General features: G+C 36.2%; 1 protein-coding gene across 9 annotated transcripts in view; it reads right to left on the bottom strand.

The window, feature by feature from the left end:
* The window catches only part of GABPB1 (GA binding protein transcription factor subunit beta 1), a 71,495-nt gene that overhangs the window by 12,643 nt on the left and 38,955 nt on the right, over positions 1 to 19,897 (bottom strand). For 6 of the 9 annotated variants that reach the window (XM_070797560.1, XM_019968850.2, XM_070797564.1 and 3 more), the window contains 5 exons: positions 19,302 to 19,409; positions 14,147 to 14,314; positions 12,296 to 12,490; positions 10,221 to 10,368; positions 9,754 to 9,867 (listed from right to left, as the gene is read on the bottom strand). In XM_070797560.1, coding sequence (XP_070653661.1) covers positions 9,754 to 9,867; positions 10,221 to 10,368; positions 12,296 to 12,490; positions 14,147 to 14,314; positions 19,302 to 19,409 — 733 coding nt within the window. The remainder of the gene's footprint in view (positions 1 to 9,753; positions 9,868 to 10,220; positions 10,369 to 12,295; positions 12,491 to 14,146; positions 14,315 to 19,301; positions 19,410 to 19,897) is intronic. The other 3 variants (XM_070797563.1, XM_070797562.1, XM_070797565.1) reach the window with 2 other exon arrangements.

The raw sequence follows: 19,897 nt of genomic DNA, 5'->3' as shown, positions 1-19,897 counted from the left end.
GTCTAAGCAATGCAACATCAATGTGAGACTGCAAACAAAAGCCAGAGCTAATTTCAAAAGGACTAAAACTACACTGTATATTTAAGGCCTACATCTAACAATTTTAACTTCCAATTCTATATCCAAATAAAGTGTAAGTGAAAGTCATTCAGTCGTGTCTGGCTCTTTGTGACCCTATGGACTGTGGAATTCTCCAGGCCAGAATACCAGAGTGGATGGCCTTTCCCTTTTCCAGGGGATCTTCCCAACCCAGGAATCGAACCCAGGTCTCCCACATTGGAGGCAGATTCTTTACCATCTCAGCCACAAGGGAAGACAAAGAATACTGGAGTGGGTAGCCTATCGCTTTTCCAGTGGACCTTCTCAAACTAGGAATCGAGCAAGGGTCTCCTGCATTACAGGTGGATTCTTTACCAACTGAGCTATGATCCAAATAACTCTCAACTCTATTCACTTCTTATTATCTCTTTGCCAGATCTTAATCCATGCTACCATTACTTCTTCCCCAGGTGAGTGCCACAGACTCCTAACTAAACTCCCCTTAGTTTCATGCACAGGAAAATATACTAAGAGAACATTTCAAATATGTATGTTTCAGGAAGAGGTTTGCTTTTTCTAAAATTAGTGAAATGAGAGCATAAGAAAAAAATAAAAAAGCATATTTTAAGGAAACCTCTGCACAACTTTCTAGTCAAGTGAAATGGTCAAATGTATCTAAACATCTAGAACTCATACATTATTTTCTGATGGTAAATCTCTTACCTGGCTAGGTAACTACTATGACAAATCAAATAAAGCAAAAGAACTTAAATACTAACAAGCAAAAATGAACCACAACTAGACTGCAAATCAGATTTATTTGGTATAAGAAGATGAAATATCAGACAAAAGAAAAATATAATTCTTAAAATTATCAAACACTATGATGGTAACTTCCAGCAAATAGAAACCTTCTTAACTTAGAGGTGAGTTAAAAGATGAAAAAGAAACACATTCCCTCAGTTTAAATAGATGTCCACACTTAGTCCCTGACAGAGTGTATATACATATACATTTTTTATAAAGAGGTAATCTTTTCTTTAAATCAAAATTTTATCAAAGCTTACTAATCAGCACCTGCTAAAATACAATTTCATAGGAGTAGCTATCATCTATAAAATTTTTCTTATCTGTTTGGGCAGAAATCAGTATACCAAGTAACAGTGTGTACAAATAAAGAAAAACTTTTAAGAGGCACATGAGTTACAGATAAATAAACCTTAATGAATCTACAGACTATGACAGTGAATAATTACTCTGTTTTATATTTGAAGTGCTCAAAATGATAATATCCTTCTCATGTCAATTTGAGACATATGATTTTGACAATAGGTATCACATTTTTATTTTAATTATATCCTAATTGAACCACAATTGAAAGAGACACGTGTACCCCAATGTTCATCGCAGCACTGTTTATAACAGCCAGGACATGAAAGCAACCTAGATGCCCATCAGCAGATGAATGGATAAGAAAGCTGTGGTACATATACACAATCCAGTATTACTCAGCCATTAAAAAGAATACATTTGAATCAGTTCTAATGAGGTGGATGAAACTGGAGCCTATTATACAGGGTGAAGTAAGCCAGAAAGAAAAACACCAATACAGTATACTAACGCATATATATGGGATTTAGAAAGATGGTAATGATAACCCTGTATGTGAGACAGTAAAAGAGACACACATGTATAGAACAGTCTTTTGGACTCTGTAGGAGAGGGTGAGGGTGGGATGATTTGGGAGAATGGCACTGAAACATGTATAATATCATATGTGAAATGAATTGCTAGTCCAGGTTCGATGCATGATACAGGGTGCTCGGGGCTGGTGTGCTGGGATGACCCAGAGGGATGGGAAGGGGAGAAAGGTGGGAGGAGGGTTCAGGATGGGGAACACATGTACACCCATGGTGGATTCATGTCAATGTTTGGCAAAAACCACTACAATATTGTAAAGTAAATAAAAAATAAAACTGAAAAAAAAATAATATAAAGAGGGAAAAAAAATTATATCCTAATTACCTGAAGCTTGCTCCTTAATAAATCAATTCTTAAAAAGATTAAGTAGCAGTATCAGTGACTCAGTTGAGTTGCTCAGTTGTGTCCGACTCCTTGCGACCCCATGGACTGAAGCAAGCCTGGCCTCCCTGTCTATCACCAACTCCTGGAGTTTATTCAAACTCATGTCCATTGAGTTGGTGATGCCATCCAACCATCTCATCCTCTGCCATCCACTTCACCTCCCACCTTCAATCTTTCCCAGCATCAGGGTCTTTTAAAATGAATCAGTTCTTTGCATCAGGTGGTCAAAGTATTGGAGTTTCAGCTTCAGCATCAGTCCTTCCAATGAATATTCCAGACAGATTTCCTTTAGGATGGACTGGTTGGATCTCCTTGCAATACGAGAATACACAGAGAAACTATACGAAAAAGATCTTCACAACCCAGATAATCACGATGGTGTGATCACTCACCTAGAGCCAGACATCCTGGAATGCAAAGTCAAGTGGGCCTTAGGAAGCATCGCTGCGAACAAAACTATTGGAGGTGATGGAATTCCAGTTGCCCTATTTCAAATCCTAAAAAATGATGCTGTGAAAGTGCTGCACTCAATATGCCAGCAAATTTGGAAAACTCAGCAGTGGCCACAGGACTGGAAAAGGTCAGTTTTCATTCCAATCCCAAAGAAAGGCAATGCCAAGAATGCTCAAACTATGGCATAATTGCACTCATCTCACATACTACTCAAGAATGCTCAAAATTCTCCAAGCCAGGCTTCAACAGTACATTAACCATGAACTGCCAGATGACCACGCTGGATTTAGAAAAGGCAGAGGAACCAGAAATCAAATTGCTAACATCTGTTGGACCACTGAAAAAGCAAGAGCTCTAGAATAACATCTACTTCCACTTTATTGACTATGCCAAAGCTTTTGACTGTGTGGATCACAACAAACTGTGGAAAATTCTTAAAGAGATGGGAATATCAGACCACCCGACCTGCCTCTTGAGAAATCAGTAGGCAGATCAGGAAGCAACAGTTAGAACTGGACATGGAGCAACAGACTGGTTCCAAATCAGGAAAGGAGTATGTCAAAGCTGTATATCCACCCTGCTTATTTAACTTATATGCAAGAGTACATCATGAGAAATGCTGGGCTGGATGAAGCAATATCAATAACCTCAGATATGCAGATGACACCACCCTTATGGCAGAAAGTGAAGAACTAAAGAGCCTCTTGATGAAAGTGCAAGAGGAGAGTGAAAAAGTTGGCTTAAAACTCAACATTCAGAAAACAAAGATCATGGCATCTGGTCCCATCACTTCATGGCAAATAGATGGGGAAACAGTGGAAACAGTGACAGACTTTTATCTTTTTGGGCTCCAAAATCACTGCAGATGGTGACTGAAGCCATGAAATTAAAAGACGCTTGCTCCTTGAAAGAAAAGTTATGATCAATCTAGACAGCATATTAAAAAGCTGAGACATTACTTTACCAACAAAGGTCCATCTAGTCAAAGCTATGGTTTCTCCAGTAGTCATGTATGGATGCGAGAGTTGGACTATAAATAAAGCTGAGCACCGAAGAATTGATGCTTTTGAACTGTGGTGTTGGAGAAGACTCTTGAGAGTCCCTTAGACTGCAAGGAGATCCAACCAGTCCATCTTAAAGGAAATCAGTCCTGAATATTCATTGGAATGACTGATGCTGAAGCTGAAACTCCAATACTTTGGCCACCTGATGCAAAGAGCTGACTCATTTGAAAAGACCCTGATGCTGGGAAAGATTGAAGGTGGGAGGAGAAGGGGACGACAGAGGATAAGATGGGTGGATGGCATCACCAACTCAATGGACATGAGTTTGAGTAAACTCTGGGAGTTGGTGATAGACATGGAGGCCTGGTGTGCTGCAGTCCATGGGGTTGCAAAGAGTCGGACACGACTGAACGACTGAACTGTTGTTCCATGTCCAGTTCTAACTGTTGCTTCCTGACCTGCATACATATTTCTGAGGAGGCAGATCAGGTGGTCTGGTATTCCCATCTCTTCAAGAATTTTCCAGTTTGTGGTGATCCATATAGTCAATGGCTTTGGTGTAGTCAATAAAGCAGATGTTTTTCTGGAACTCTCTTGCTTTTTTGATGATCCAACAGATGTTGGCAATTTGATCTCTGGTTCCTCTGCCTTTTCTAAATCCAGCTTGAACATCTGGAAGTTCACAGTTCACATACTGTTGAAGCCTGGCTTGAGAATTTTGAGCATTACTTTGCTAGCATGTGAGATGAGTGCAATTGTGCGGTAGTATGAGCATTCTTGGGAGAAGGCAATGGCGCCCCACTCCAGTACTGTTGCCTGGAAAATCCCATGGATGGAAGAGCCTGGTAGGCTGCAGTCCATGGGGTCGCTAAGAGTCAGACACGACTGAACGACTGCACTTTCACTTTCCATTTTCATGCATTCGAGAAGGAAATGGCAACCCACTCCAGTGTTCTTGCCTGGAGAATCCCACGGACAGAGAAGCCTGGTAGGCTGCAGTCCATGGGGTTGCACAGAGTCGGACACGACTGAAGCGACTTAGTAGTAGTAGTAGTATGAGCATTCTTTGGCATTGCCTTTCTTTGGGATTGGAATGAAAACTGATCTTTTCCAGTCCTGTGGCCATGCTGAGTTTTCCAGATTTGCTGGCATACTGAGTGCAGCACTTTCACAGCATCATCTTTTAGGATTTTAGGTCCACTGGAATTCCATCACCTCCACTAGCTTTGTTTGTCGTGATGCTTGGCCCACTTGACTGTGCATTCCAGGATGTCGGGCTCTGAGTGAGTGATCACACCATCATGATTATCTGGGTCGTGAAGACCTTTTTTTATAGTTTTTTTGTATAGTTTTTCTTTCATCTTCTTATACCAAAGTAGCAGTATACTCAACTATTAAAGCTATTAAGAAAGCCATTCCTTTTGCCTACATCTTTTCCTTAGTAGAGATTCACCTATGCACCCCATAAAGAGTTGAATAAATATTAAATTACACATAAAAATGAAATAAATAAGAAATATATATTATTCAAGCAAATCTTTGCTGTAGTACACTCACAATCTTTAGATAGTTTTTATATCCAACGTATTAGTAGTAAGAAATAGATCTTTTAAAATTTGCGTCAAATTCTTAAATTTTGGTGTGCCATCAGAGTCACTTTTGAGAACACATTAAAAATATAGATGTCAGGGCCTCACCCTAAACCTACTGAATCAGAATCCACTGGGAAAGAACTGGGGCAAATGAATTATTGAGAAGGTGACTCTGATTCACACAAAATGTAAGAAAGCTGCTCTTATGATATTATCATATTACTTCAAACTACATAACTGAGAGGAGTTTAAATTAGTAGAAGACTTGAATCACAGAATATTTAAAGGAATACAGCCTTCTAATCATTGGGTACATAAATTAACAAGATCATTTCCAACTATCTCCAAGCAAAAATTCTACTAGTTTTAATAATAGAAAATGACAACTATTATATTAATGTTTGAGTTGCCTGATATTTCTCCTGAATTATCCCTTTCCAACATTATGAAGGACTTATTTTTTTGATTTTTTAAAAAAATTTTGCACTCCCCACAGGGCACGTGGGATCTTAATTCCCCAACCAAGTATCAAACTCACGTCCCCTGCATTAGAAGAGCAGAGTCTTAACCACTGGACCACCAGGGAAGTTCCTATAAAGGATGTTTTAAACAAGTATTTTGTAAACTGTGGAGGCATACTTTTCGTTGTTGTTGTTGTTGTTGTTTGGTCGCCAAGTCATTTCCAACTCTTTTGCCACTCCATGGACCGCAGCCCACCAGGCTCCTCTGTCCATGGGACTTCCCAGGCAAGAACACTGGAGTGTGTTGCCATTTCCTTCTCCAGTTGATCTTCCCGTCCCAGAGACTGAACCCTCATATCCTGCTTGGCAGGCAAATTCTTCACCACTGACCCCCCAGGGAAGCCCTGATACTTTTATTAGAGGCTAGAAATTTTTTCACTGATTTATTTCCAAAATGAGCTAATTTAATGTATCAAAAGACAGTTGTATCCTTCCTTAAAAAGAAGTTAAAAATAAATAACTTAGCATTTTGATTGATGTATCACTTTCTTATGAGTTTGCTGAGTAATCCCTTATATTAACCAGATGACTATTGTGACAACAAAATGACATAATGCAAATAATGCAAGTAAACCACTCAGCACAATGACAAGCTCATAGCAAGAACCCTGTACATATTAACCATCAAAAGTGAAACTGTTGGTCACTTAGTTGCGTCTGACTCTTTGCAACCCTGTGGTCTGTAGCCCACCGGACTCCTCTGTCTATGGGATTCTCCACGCAAGAATACTGGAATGGGTAACCATTCCCTTCTCCAGGAGATCTTCCCAACCCAGGGATCGAACCCAGGTCTCCTGCATTACAGGCAGATGCCAAATTAAATTTATGACTTACATCAATTGTTTCATCATCTTTTTCTGGCCTCACCTGTACCAAGATAGAGCTGCTGCTGCTGCTAAGTCGCTTCAGTCATGTCCAACTCTGTGAGACCCCATAGATGGCAGCCCACCAGGCTCCTTCGTCCCTGGGATTCTCCAGGCAAGAGCACTGGAGTGGGTTGCCATTTCCTTCTTGAATGCATGAAAGTGAAAAGTGAAAGTGAAGTTGCTCAGTTGTGTCCAACTCAGCGACCCCATGAACTGCAGCCCACCAGGCTCCTCCGTCCATGGGATTCTCCAGGCAAGAGTACTGGAGTGGGGTACCATTGCTTTCTCCGCTAGTAATTATTTAATATAACTATGAAAATTAGCATAGGCCTATGGACTCAGGAACTGAAACAAAAACTCTCAAAAAACCAGTAAAAATGAACATTAGCACCAAACTCATCAGGGTATAATGAGACTTATTGAATTACTTTTTTGTACTTCTATTAGACCAAGAATTATGAAAATTATGCATGGAGATGAAAAATTTAATCAAACAAGTTAAATGCTTAGCAAAATAAAGGTTTATGAGGAAAGAACAAAACTGGAAATATTTAATAAAAATACTAGTAAGGAAGTAATTTAGTAACAGACTCTAATCAAACTTTGGCAATCCGAAGTTATATTTGCTTGTAACATCAAGAAGATGGAGGTATCATTGGGTTTCACAGTGAAAGCATTATACTAGACCAATTTCCTCTATGATGCTCCCATTCAACTAACATTAAGGTTTGTTTTATACATCAAAGACGCTTCTAACATAATCATGAAAGAATGTTTTAAAGCCATAGTTCAAATGAAATAGCATGGTTTCCTAGACTATCATAAGCACCAATTTTCTATATATAGGACCATATATGCCAGCTAGCCTCCATTTCAAACGCAGTTCACTTGCGGCTACAGTCTGGTTATATAGCATCAGAAGACATGTTTACTGCAATACTTAGCACCAGTAAAAGGAAAGAATCTGAGCAGACCAATTAGTGTACTGAAGGTTCTTATATTTTGTTCTTCAGCCATTTAAAAAGGGCAAAAAGGAAGACATTTATTTCAACAGACTGTTTCAACATATATACCTCAGAAGTAAAAGTAGTGATAATTACAAATATTTATTCTTATCACAAACCAAATTATAACCTGAAGAAACTGCATAGAGGAAACAGTGTACTTAGTAGTCACAGACACACAACTTAGGAATAAGTCAGACCTTGAGCACGAACTTCCTTTCATCACTAAATAGCCTTGCTACTTTGTGCAAAACTATTTAACCTTCACAAAACCTCAATTTCATCATATACAAATGGACGTATTAATTAATTTCCCAGATCCTGAGATGTCCTTGAAAAATCATACAACATTTCTAAATTAGGATGAGTCTGACAACCGATATCAACAGAAACTAGACAGCCAAGAGGCAGAGAAATAACTTGACTGAGCATGTGTAAACCAACCTGTGAGAAGCTATTTCTTTATGTGATTACACACTTCAGCTGAGTTGTTTACACTGGTGTCAATGTACTCACCTGAACTTAAACTTAATTCAAACTCTTAAAGTATCTTCAGAAAGATCCCACTGTGACGTAGCAGTGAAATGAAAAATTATTGTGTTCACAGAAGATTGCAAGTCACATGCAATAAAAGTCAACTATTATTACCAATTCTCTCAGACTAGACCACACATAACATTTTCAAAGGTTGAAGAAAAGTTGTTATGACCAATTCATGGAGCCAAACGTCTAAATGCCAATACTTCAGCTGACTTTGAAGAAAGGATGCATTTACAGTGATATGTACTTTAATAAAGGCAAAAATATTTACAAGTTTAATCAAACAGAAACCCACCAATGAAATTAACTTTCTCTGATAACGCTTTTGCAATTACAAAGGTTCTGAAGAGATCCTTTGGCACAGGTCATAAAAGCCACACGTCAATAGGATGATGCACATAGCTGCTACTGTGAAAAGGGGATTCAGAAAAATCTTCAGATTCCCAAATACAAAGGTTTCGATTCAAACACTGGTTACAATGCTAAAGAAGCTGGAGAATGAAGAAATGTTTACTATCACTAGTTGGGGGTGGAGGTGTGGGGAGAAAGGGAGGGAGGGAGTTGGGAGGGAGGGAGGGAGGGAGGGAGAGAGAAAGGAGAGAGAGAGGTACTCCCTCCCCTAAAAAATACATCCTCCAGTCACCGCCTTAAAGACACAAATCCAGTAATATCCACCTTCAATCTTTCTGGTGAAGATTAAATGAGATCGTAAATAAAATGCTTGCCACAGTGCAAAGCACACACCAAACTCAACTGAACTGACCTGAAAGCACTCGCAGTAAACACGCAGTGAACTGTTGTTGTTATTATTATTAGTCACACTAAAAAAAACCATTAATTTAAATAATGGAAACAACATTATTCTTTACTTTCATAAGCACTGTCCAAATATAGTGGCTTAAACTACAGTAAGAAAAATAATTTTGTGGAGTTTTTTTAATTCTCTAATTAAAAAAAGAATTTCACTTACATAATTACAGCAAGAACTAGTTTGGTTAAGTACTGGGTTGGCCAAAACGTTCTTTTGGGTTTTTCCGTAACACCCAAATGAATTTTTTGGCCAACCGAATATAATAAGGTAAACCTTATAATATAATATAAGGTAAACCTTATCTAAATTGGCTATTAATATTGTCTGTAATCATTTAACCCCAGGTTAGCCTATAATGGTAGTTGTTGGTATGCTACTTCCTGGTTTTGTCAGTCATTAAGATTTTAAGTCATTCTAATACAACTGCCAAAATTTAAGTTATGAGAAAGACAGCAAGTTCATATGTATTTATCTACTTTTTACACAAAGTCACAGCCTAGTAAAACAAAGCTAAATTGGGTAAGCAGATATGTTTCCCGTGAATCATACAAGTTTGTTAATAATTTTAATTAATTTTAATTGATTGCCAAATTTTTATATCCTTTTAAAACCCAGATTTTCAGCTTCCCATGAAAAAAACAGAACCTGGCGACACAGACTGAGGATCTTAATAAAATCAGCTAGAGTGGATAGCATGGGCACCCTCACCCTGCCCGACCTTCTCAGATGGCCATAAACTCAAGCCTATCCCCTTTCACCTTCCAAATTTTCTTCCTGGCCTTTGTCAATATTTGAATCTCCAACTTCTGATGTACACATTTTGACTTATTTTTCTAACCTGGAGTTTCGGAAGAATTGGACAGTGGAGCAGAGGCTTCAGCTAAGGCAGCTAACGTAGCTAATACTGACGTAGAGGAGTTTCCAAACTGAACAGCAGACACACCCGTTTCATCTACAAGAAAGGAGAAAACAGGTTTGAATCTTTAAGGAATTTAATCTAGGGCATTTTTCTGACAAACTACTTTACTTTATTCAACTGTTAAATGAAGCTTAGATAATATTAGTTTTGGGAAAACAAGCTTGGATAGCATTAGCTTTTGAAAGGTCATATTGTAAGTATGTTTTGCAGTATCACCTTTCTTTAGATTATTTTTCTCATAAAAGTTTGATTTTTGCCAATTATAAGAAAGAAAACCAAGGTGGCTAATATAATCTTACCCTTATTCTCCAACAGTCCTTTCTTAAAAGGATGTATACCTACTAAAGCATAAAATCCCAACAGCTATCCTATATGCATCTCAATACCTGTTGCCTTGGATGAATTTTCTGAAGATACCAGACCTGTTAGGTTCACCACCCCTCCAGGTCCAATGATAAACTGCGGTGTTGCAGCATGTATCGTCACAGTGTCGGGACTCTCTGGGTTTGTGTTGATTTGGTTCTGCATAGCAATCTAGGCAACAAATTACCAGAGCTGTTTTTCAGAATTACAACCAGAACATACAGCACAGACTTTTAATATCATACAAACACAAACATAAAGGAACATTCTGTAATCCAAGAATTATATAATACAAATGGAAAGCTTTGTTTATGGTCTATTGAAAGTACAGAAGTAAATCATAGGTATGGATTTATATCCTAAGTTTCCTGATTAGATAAAGCAGCAAAAATCCCATGTGAGGAGAAATTAGTATCTGAGAGACTTTTACAGAACACAGTTGAGGGAACTCCCTGGTGGGCCAGTGTTTAGGACTCTGTGCTTTCAATGCTAAGGGTGTAGGTTCAGCTCTTGGCTAGGGAACTAAGATCTTACAAGCTGTGCAGAGGGGAAAGGGGAAAAAAAAAAAAAAATATATATATATATATACACACACACATGTATGTATTACAACTGAAAGATATTCTGCTGCCCTGTAGTTAGAGAAAACAAATTATTTAAATCAAAATTATGTTCTCTACTATGTTTGGCAATATATAACACTACCTATATAAAGCACATCCTTCCCAATTGTTCTCCATCCTCAATTCTAGGCCCCAAACTGCAGTCAGAAGAAAAAAAAAATTGAAAGAAGCACACCATGTGTTTATTTCCCTGAATATACAACATATTTTAAGTAACTAGGTGAAGTTCAATAGACTCATATGGTCTTATAGAAGAGTTCTACTGGGAAGAAGAACAAGAAGCAATAAGTAAAGAAGATAATTTACATCAATATTGTCTAGCTAAAGAAAAGAGACGTAATGCTGGTTATTAGGAAAACTTGTCCAAAAGCCATAGATAACTGTGTTCATAAACAGACTTTTTTGAGGATGGTGAAAAAATAAACCGATCAGAATGATGAAGACTACCATTACTCACCAAGGGGACATTATTATGGTTACTTAAAAAAAACTTCAGTGGGAGGACAACAGAGTTGAAAAATGATATGGTATCCAAACATGCAATAAAATAATTAATAGAATAAAATGTCTAGAAGGGAATTCAGAACCTTAAAAACACCGAAACTCATCAGTTTATCTAATCTTCTAATGTTACGTGCAAAGACTATGGTCTTATAATTAGGAAAATAAACAGTAATGAACAAAAAGGAAGTGAAAGAGGAATAGGTCTGTCCAAAATAATGTCCAAAATGAAAAACTATAAGCTAAATAATACCCTGAGGAAACCAGGGTTGAAAAAGAAAAATCTATTCTGTTGTACATTGCAACATTATTTTCAATAGCTAGAACATGGAAGCAAGCTAGATGCCCATCGACAGATGAATGGATAAAGAAGTTGTGGTACATATACACAATGGAATATCACTCAGCCATAAAAAGGAACACATTTGAGTCAGTTCTGATAAGGTGGATGAACCTAGAACCTATTATACAAAGTGAAGTGAGTCAGAAAGAGAAAGATAAATATCGTATTCTAACACACATATATGGAATCTAAAAAAATGGTTCTGAAGAATTTATTTACTGGGCAGCAATGGAGAAACAGACATAGAGAATAGACTTATGGACATGGGGAGAGGGGAAGAGAGGGTGAGATGTATGGAAAGAGTAACATGGAAACTTACATTACCATATGTAAAATAGATTCCCAATGGGAATTTGCTGTATGGCTCAGGAAACTCAAACAGGGGCTCTGTGTCAACCCAGAGGGATGGGATGGGGAGGGAGATGGGAAGGAGGCTCAAAAGGGAAGGGATATATGTATACCTATGGCTGATTCATGTTGAGGTTGGACAGAAAACAACAAAATTCTGTAAAGCAACTATACTTCAATTAAAAAATAAATTAAAAAAAAAAACCTACAAGCTAAATAGTTAAATCATTCATATGACAGAGATCTTTATTATTTTCTATTTTAAGTTAAAGCCAAAAGTTACCTGTAGTATCTCTGCTAAATCTTCATTTCCATTGTCTATTGAAATATCAAATGCAGTTTTACAAAATTTACTTTGCGTGTGTACATCAGCACCATATTTGATTAAAAGTTCCACCACCTCTTGATGATTGTGTTCCGTGGCCCAATGTAAAGCTGTCATCTTCAACATGTCCTTTGCATTAACATCAGCACCATGCTATAAAAATATTTCAAAATAAGAAATTTCTAAAATATGAAATATAAAAAAGTCCTGATATGAAAATACTAACCATTGTGCTTTAAACCAAGAATTTGTTACTAACATGATCAACTCTTATTTCTGTGTGCTGAATAATCCATGTTCCCAGAATCACCATACATTTGTTACTTAGTCAGTTTCCTATCATGCTGGCTTTCCCAACTGCCTTCTTTCTAATTTCTCAGGAATACAGCAATTATTGTTTCAGCCACCCAGTCATGAGCATGAAGGGCTAAAATGGCATAAGGAGTGAAGGAAAACCATATGGCTTCCTCCAAAACCCTCCAGCCCCTTATTTACACAAAAATATCCTTTGCTTTCAAAACCAGTGCAATATAATGAATTAATAGGGATCTTTCTAGAGGTACACTATTCATAATGGTAGTCACTAGACATATGTAGTCTGAATACAGATGCTGTGTATATAAATACACAGGAATTCAAAGACATCACACCAAAAAAAGGATGTAAAACATCTCAGTAATAATTTTATACTGATTCATATTGAAATAATTTTTTATATATACTGAATTAAATAAAATATAATATGAAAAACTTTTTTTTACTTTTTAAATGTAGCTAATAGAAAATCTAGAATTACATATGATTTGTATTTATGGCTTACACTGTATATTTTTTAGATAAGTTGATCTAGAGGCTAGAATAAAAAAGATTAAGAATATCTACATCAAAAAAAAAAAGAATATCTACATCTAACACTCTCTGTTTCAGAATTTTCTCTTTGGCATTTAGATGATTAAAGAAAAAGCCCTGTCCATACTAGTTTGTTTGTTAATTATCCAAACTAACATTCCCTTCAATGTACATTTAAAATGTGTTGAGTAAGACAAAGTTATGGGTCGCTGATAGCAAAGACCAAGATCTAAGAAATCAACTGTCTGACTTAACTAAAAACATACATACAAAATTTTCCCCCCCACAAAATAAAACTTTAAGATAATTTTCATTTAAATGAATGGTTACACACAAAAAGTGAGATAACAGGCATAGAAAAGGCAGACATTCAATCAAACTGAGACAGGCTGGGACCTGAGACCCTTTGCTGCAGTGCCTACACCTGGACAAATATCTCCTCTAGCAACAGAATACAGAGAAACCATGGGGACTAAAAATAACTGCATGTGTGATTGGGGCAAATTATGAACATTAAATACAAAACGACCAAAATCCCAACTGCCACTTCTGAGGTGTTGGGAGCAAAAGCTGGGTACTATACACAGCTCCAGCAAGGGGGAGGGCAGTCCACTCAAGCAACCCCTCCTGCCTAATGGCTGGACTGGCCCCTACCCTCACCCTATTTAAGGGACCAGCTTCTCCCTCCTCAAAGAATGAGCAAGAGAACCTGTTACCTATTTTCACTCCCTCATGCTGAAGCACAAGTCCCTAAAAAGCCCTGCCTGAATTTCTTTTTCTTTTTTTTTTTCCTGCCTGAATTTCTTGTCTGGTCTCTTACTAACTTCTATTGATTAAGGAGTCCAAGGACCCTGGCCAGTAACAAAACTAGTTCCCTTCTCCCTCTTACAAAACCACTATGGTTTTATAAACCTTTGTGGGCTGACTTTCAAAAGCAGAGTAGAAAAAGAGAACACATACCTTAAGCAAAACTTCCACTATGCTGGCGTGGCCCTCAGAGGCGGCCATATGCAATGGCGTTCGGTCCACTTTGGTTCTGGCATCTCTACTTACACCAGCTCGGAGTAGTACTTCTGTGGTGGAATAATGTCCATACTGTGCTGCCAGATGAAGTGGAGAAGTTCCCAGCTACACCACAAGAAAAAAAAAAAAAACCCACACGTATAGTCATTTTTAAATATAATTCTATTTCTACCTTATATTTTATATATTGTGTCCACAGAGCAAGCAGATTATCTTTTTATCAAATGTTAACAACAGTAACTCAAAACTGAAAAGGAGTAATTTTTGCTGATCACAGTCTCTTCAAAGGAACCTTCAAGAAGTCCCATTCGTTTCTCAGTGAGGAAGAAAAGTCAATATTTTATTTAATTCAAACGTGCTGTATTTTTTTATCAGATCAATAGTCTAAACAAAATTAATTTCATCAGAAATTAGAGTTTGAGAAATTTTTGAGTACTAGGATGTTTTCCCTATACTACTCACACAAAACTTCTTTTCATCTATGAAACTCATATCAAATAAATGCTAGTGTGTATTTTTACATTAAACTGTTTCATAGGAATTACAGCACCTCAGTAATCTTTTTAAAGGAGTTCATACAGTCATTTTTCAAGGGAAAAATCTAATCTGAGGTGCACTGCCAAAGGTGAGTTAAGACAGATCCAAAATTCACAGCAGAAACTAACACAACACTGTAAATCAACTATTCAGTTCAGTTCAGTCGCTCAGTCACGTCCGGCTCTTTGCGACGCCATGAACTGCAGCACGCCAGGCCTCCCTGTCCATCACCAACTATATGTGCCAATAAAAATTTTTTAAAAAAGAACCAAAACAGAGCCCAGTTCTCCTGAAATTGATTCCATGTGGCCCAGTCACTACATTAACACAACATTCATACAGGGGAAATACATACTAATATGTGAAGAAGAGCTTTATCAGAGGTATAATTTTTAACAGGTCAAAATTAGAATTATATTATATCCCAAGCATTTAGAAGCACAGAAAGTCCCTACAACTCTATGATTATCAAGGCATTCATTTTAAAGAACCAAGATAGTTCACTAGAACACGTGATTTGCTAACACCACTACAGTAATAATAGCAACTAAGGCTTCTGTTTCCATAGCAAGCACTATTCTAAGGCCTTTACACTTATTATCTCATTTAATCTCCTTATAACATAGGTACTATTACTATCCTCATTTGGCAGTAAAAGAAACTAAGCACAAAGAGGTTATTAATATGCCTGAAGTCACACAGCAAGAGTCATAATACAAAGCTAGGCATGTGCTCTTAATACATGGTAAAAATGGAATTCACTTACCCTTGGAATACTTATTTTAGTACTATTAAAAGCCTTGTATTTTTAAGGGATGTTCATTCCAGCAGATCAAAGAAGATTCTTAAACAGTCCTTTCTTTCTCCATATTCTATTCTGTTTCTTAAACTGGCCCTTTCTATACTCTTATATTCTAATATTTAATAAGTATCTCAGCAGCCCATTTAGCAGCCATGAGCTCTACTTAGTATGCTATAAGGTTTATTTTTTCTTCTTGAGACCTTACCTTTTTGGTTGATGATACAAAAAATACATATATATATTCATACATATATGTAGTTTAAAGGGAAAAAATAAGGTAAACACCATCACAGTCTAGAAATAAAACATTACCAAAATTTAAAATCTTTCTACATGCCACTCCCTAAAAAACCCTTCCCTTAATCCCTGAAGTTGGGATAAACATTGTTTTACTTTGCTTTTTTTATTATTACTATATATCTCTAAGTAATATACTTTGGTTCTGCCTGCTGAGCTTTACTTAAATAGAATCACATTTCATGTATTTCCCTGAGACTTGCCTTCTTTTGCGTAACATCCTAAGATTCACCCATGTTGATGAATTTAAGTGTGGTTCACTTATTTTCTATGCTTTGTAACTTTCTACCAAGTGAATAAGCCACAATTAATTTAACCAATCTATTCTGAACATTAAAATTTCTAGTTTTTTGTTATTATGAATAATGCTGCTACTAAAAATAGTCTTACACATGTCTCAAGTTTATTAACAAGAGTTTCCTTTGGGAATATTCTTTGAAGTTCAATAGCTATTCCTTAGGGCAGGTACATATTCAGACTTACAAGGTACTGCCAAATTGTCCTCCAAAATGTTTGTATCAATATATGAATCTCCTCACCAATAGCTGGTACTGCCAGACTTCTTAATTTTGTTTTTGCTAATCTGGTGAATATGCAATAGTATTTCATGATTTTACTTTGCATTTGCCCAATTTTAATGTACCTGAGCATCTTTTCATGTTTATTGATCATTTAAACTTTCACTTTAGTAAAGTACCATATCAAGCTATTTGCCCTATCTCCTTTGTCATTACTGTCATGGGAATTTCTATGTATTATTGACAATTTTTCTTAAGGTTTTTGGGTGTTTTTTCAAGGTTTTTTTTTTTTAATGGAAGTATAACTGATTTACAGTATTATATTAGTTTCAGGTATATAGCCTAGTGATTCAGTATTTCTATAGATTATACTTCATTAAAAGTTATTATAAAATAATGGCTACAATTCCCTGTGTTATACAATATATCTTTGTTGCATATCTATTTTATACATAGTTTGTATCTCTTAATCCTATATCCTATTTTGTCCCTCCTGGCTTCTCTCTCCCTACTAGTTTGTTTTCTATATCTGTGAGTCCAGTTTCTATTTTGCTATATATATTTATAGATTCCACAAACAAGTGGGATCATACAGTATTTGTCTTTCTCTAACTTACATTGCTACAAATGGCAGAATCTCATTCTTTTATAGCTGAGTAATATTCCACATCTCCTGTATCCATTTTTGTGTTGGTAGACACTCAGATTTCTTTTATATCTTGGCTATTACAAATAGCACTGCTATGAACATTGGGGTACATGCAGCTCTTCAAATTGAGAGTTTTCATTTTTTCCAGATAAGATACCCAGGAGTGGAACTGCTAGATCACACTAGCAGTATGATACTAGTGGAACTGCTAGATAGTTCTATTTTTAATTCTTTGTGGAACCTCCACACCATTTTCCATAGTGACTGCACCAGTTTACTTCCCCATCAACAGTGCACAAGAATTTCCTTTTCTCCACATTCAAGCCAATATTTATGTGAAGATTTTTTTGATGACAGCCATTCTAATAGGTGTGAGGCGATACCTCATTGGTGTTTCGAAGGCTTTTTGTCTTGATGTACTACAGGATCACAATGATGTGTCTAGATGTGTACTGATTGTTTTTATTGATCCTGCTGGAGATTTACTGGGTTACTTGAATCTGTGAGCTACCATCTTTCACCAGTCTTGGGAAATCTAAACCATTATCTTTTAAAAATAATTTCATCCCTATTCTCACTCTCCTTGTAGATTTATGATCAGATATATGTTAGACTTTCTCACACACTAGCCTTCAGGACTCCTGACATCATTCATATTTTCTATTCTTCTCTGTGCTGCACTGTGGATGATTTTTATTTACTAATTTTCTCTTCAGCTGCTCCTCATCTGTTGTTAAAATTTTATCTACAGTCCTTATAAGTCTGCTTAATGCTATCAGTTGTTCCAGTGGGTTATTATCCAAGTTGCTTTGTGTCCCTGTGTCTTCAATTATTTCCGACCATTCATTTTTCGTGGAATTTCATTTGTGGATATAAAGTCTGGGATGAAGTAGGTCCCTCCAAAAAGGATATTCATTTGCTCATGTCAGAGACCTGGGGAAACTTCTAGTCCAAAGATCACTTTAAATTCATTTTTCACTTCATGGTTTTGCAGAATATATAAGTATTTATTAGTTAAGGCCACAAATGTTTGACTCCAAATTCACATCAACAAAAATTTTCCTCTCTCCATTTGATACTTAGATCAGGCCGGTTGATTTGTCTTGCAGTATCCAACAGGGGCAAGGGCAGGCAGGAGGAAGGAAGGGTATTTCTGGTTTACCCTTACTATGAAGGTACATCTCTCTGGGATTCCAGTATTATGGGGAAAGTATCTCTATAAGACTTCTCTGTGTGAGCAGTCTCAGGTCTTCCTCTAAAGTCACCTATGCCAGGGAGGTGGGAAAACCAACAAGCAAATAGACGTACTGAGTCGGTAAATGTTCTAAGTGTGAAATTTCTCTGGCTCTGGCCTTCGCCTGGTTTTTCAGGCTGATAATCCCTGTCTAACTCATTGGTGGACTAACAATTTTTTTTTTTAATATTCAGTCAAAAAATCTTTATCTTTTAAAGACAGGTGCTGAAATCTATGGATGAAACAAAATGGTTCCTGAAATTTACTTTAAAATAATACAAAATAAAGAAAGTAAATGGGACTACAGAGAAAACAAGACTCATCTGATTTGATAATTTTTGAAGGGTATGCAGGGGTTAATGTGTTTGAAATTTTCCATAATAAAAAAATTTGTTCTGAATAAAAAATAAAAAAGAACATGGAACAAGTAAGCTAAAAACAACAAAATCAAAACTCTGGAATTTTTAGTCATTACCAGTGGGAGAATTAATCCAGATTCTTAACCCTCCATACTACCAAGAACATCCCTTTTGATTTACCTGCAGAATTGAATAGTTAAGGTTTTTATCTTCTTCACAATTGCCTTCTATAATTACTAAGAACTCCTTCCCATATCTTTCTTCCTTCTGGGTCATGTTTGTAATAGTTTCACAAGTATCAATTGAAATGCAAACACTTTTACTTTTTAGAATCAATTATAACATTAACACCAAATTTGTTTTTTCTGAATTATAAATTCTATCTATGCTATTTATAAGGCCTTTAAATTAAATCTCAAGCAGCTACCTTTTACATTCATCCTACATTACTGAAATGCATAATTTAAGGAAAAATCCATGGTTGGACAGAATATTTAGATAAGGTTGTCCAATATTTTTTTAAAAAAACTATATAAAAAAAAGCTGTAAGTCTAAAACTGCAAACAAATTTGCAAAGAAAAAAATTACTTTTCACCATTTATAAACACAATACTGACTAAACTTTTAACTGGAAAAACAAAAAGTGAGAACAAGAAGAAAGAAAAAAAAACCCACAACGTTAAAATCATTCTTTACCCAGTCTGTAGTAAAAGGAGCTCCATTAGCCATCAAAATACGAACTTCATCATCTTGACCTGCTCGTGCCGCTTCTAAAAGCTTCTTTCCCAAATCTACCAGGGACATCTAAACAAAACACAGGTGAATTTAACATCTCCATTTATATATTATGACATGACTTCTTTCCCCTTCTATCTTTATTAATAAGTCATTTCTCAATTATCTCTTTAAAAGGTTGTGATATAGTTAATCTGAAACTACAGATCACACAAAAGTAATTTTTATTTGAACTTTGGAAGCAGATTTTTCTTTCTTATTAAATTTTTACCTAGGGTAATAAAATTAGTTTGAATTCTCTGAACATAGCTAGTAAAAAAAAAAAAAAAAATAGAAGAGGTAAGAGGTAGAGAAAGCTTGTCTAGAATGTAAAACTAGCAATAAACTGTTTTCACCGGAGGAGCTGCAGCAATAAAATTAGCTCGCAAATATAAACATAAATAAAGTAAATACATTACCCTCTTTAACTGGTAAAAATTTAAAATAAATCTATCATAATTTTCTTTTGTAAATGTGCTCAGAACTTGAAAATAAGTATTTTCAATCCTTGTACAGGG

Source organism: Bos indicus, chromosome 10 (genome assembly GCF_029378745.1).
Source record: "Bos indicus isolate NIAB-ARS_2022 breed Sahiwal x Tharparkar chromosome 10, NIAB-ARS_B.indTharparkar_mat_pri_1.0, whole genome shotgun sequence".
NCBI classification, from domain to species: Eukaryota; Metazoa; Chordata; class Mammalia; order Artiodactyla; family Bovidae; genus Bos; species Bos indicus.
The sequence above is the reverse complement of the archived record's forward strand: the minus strand, read 5'-3'. Positions and strand labels throughout refer to the sequence as shown.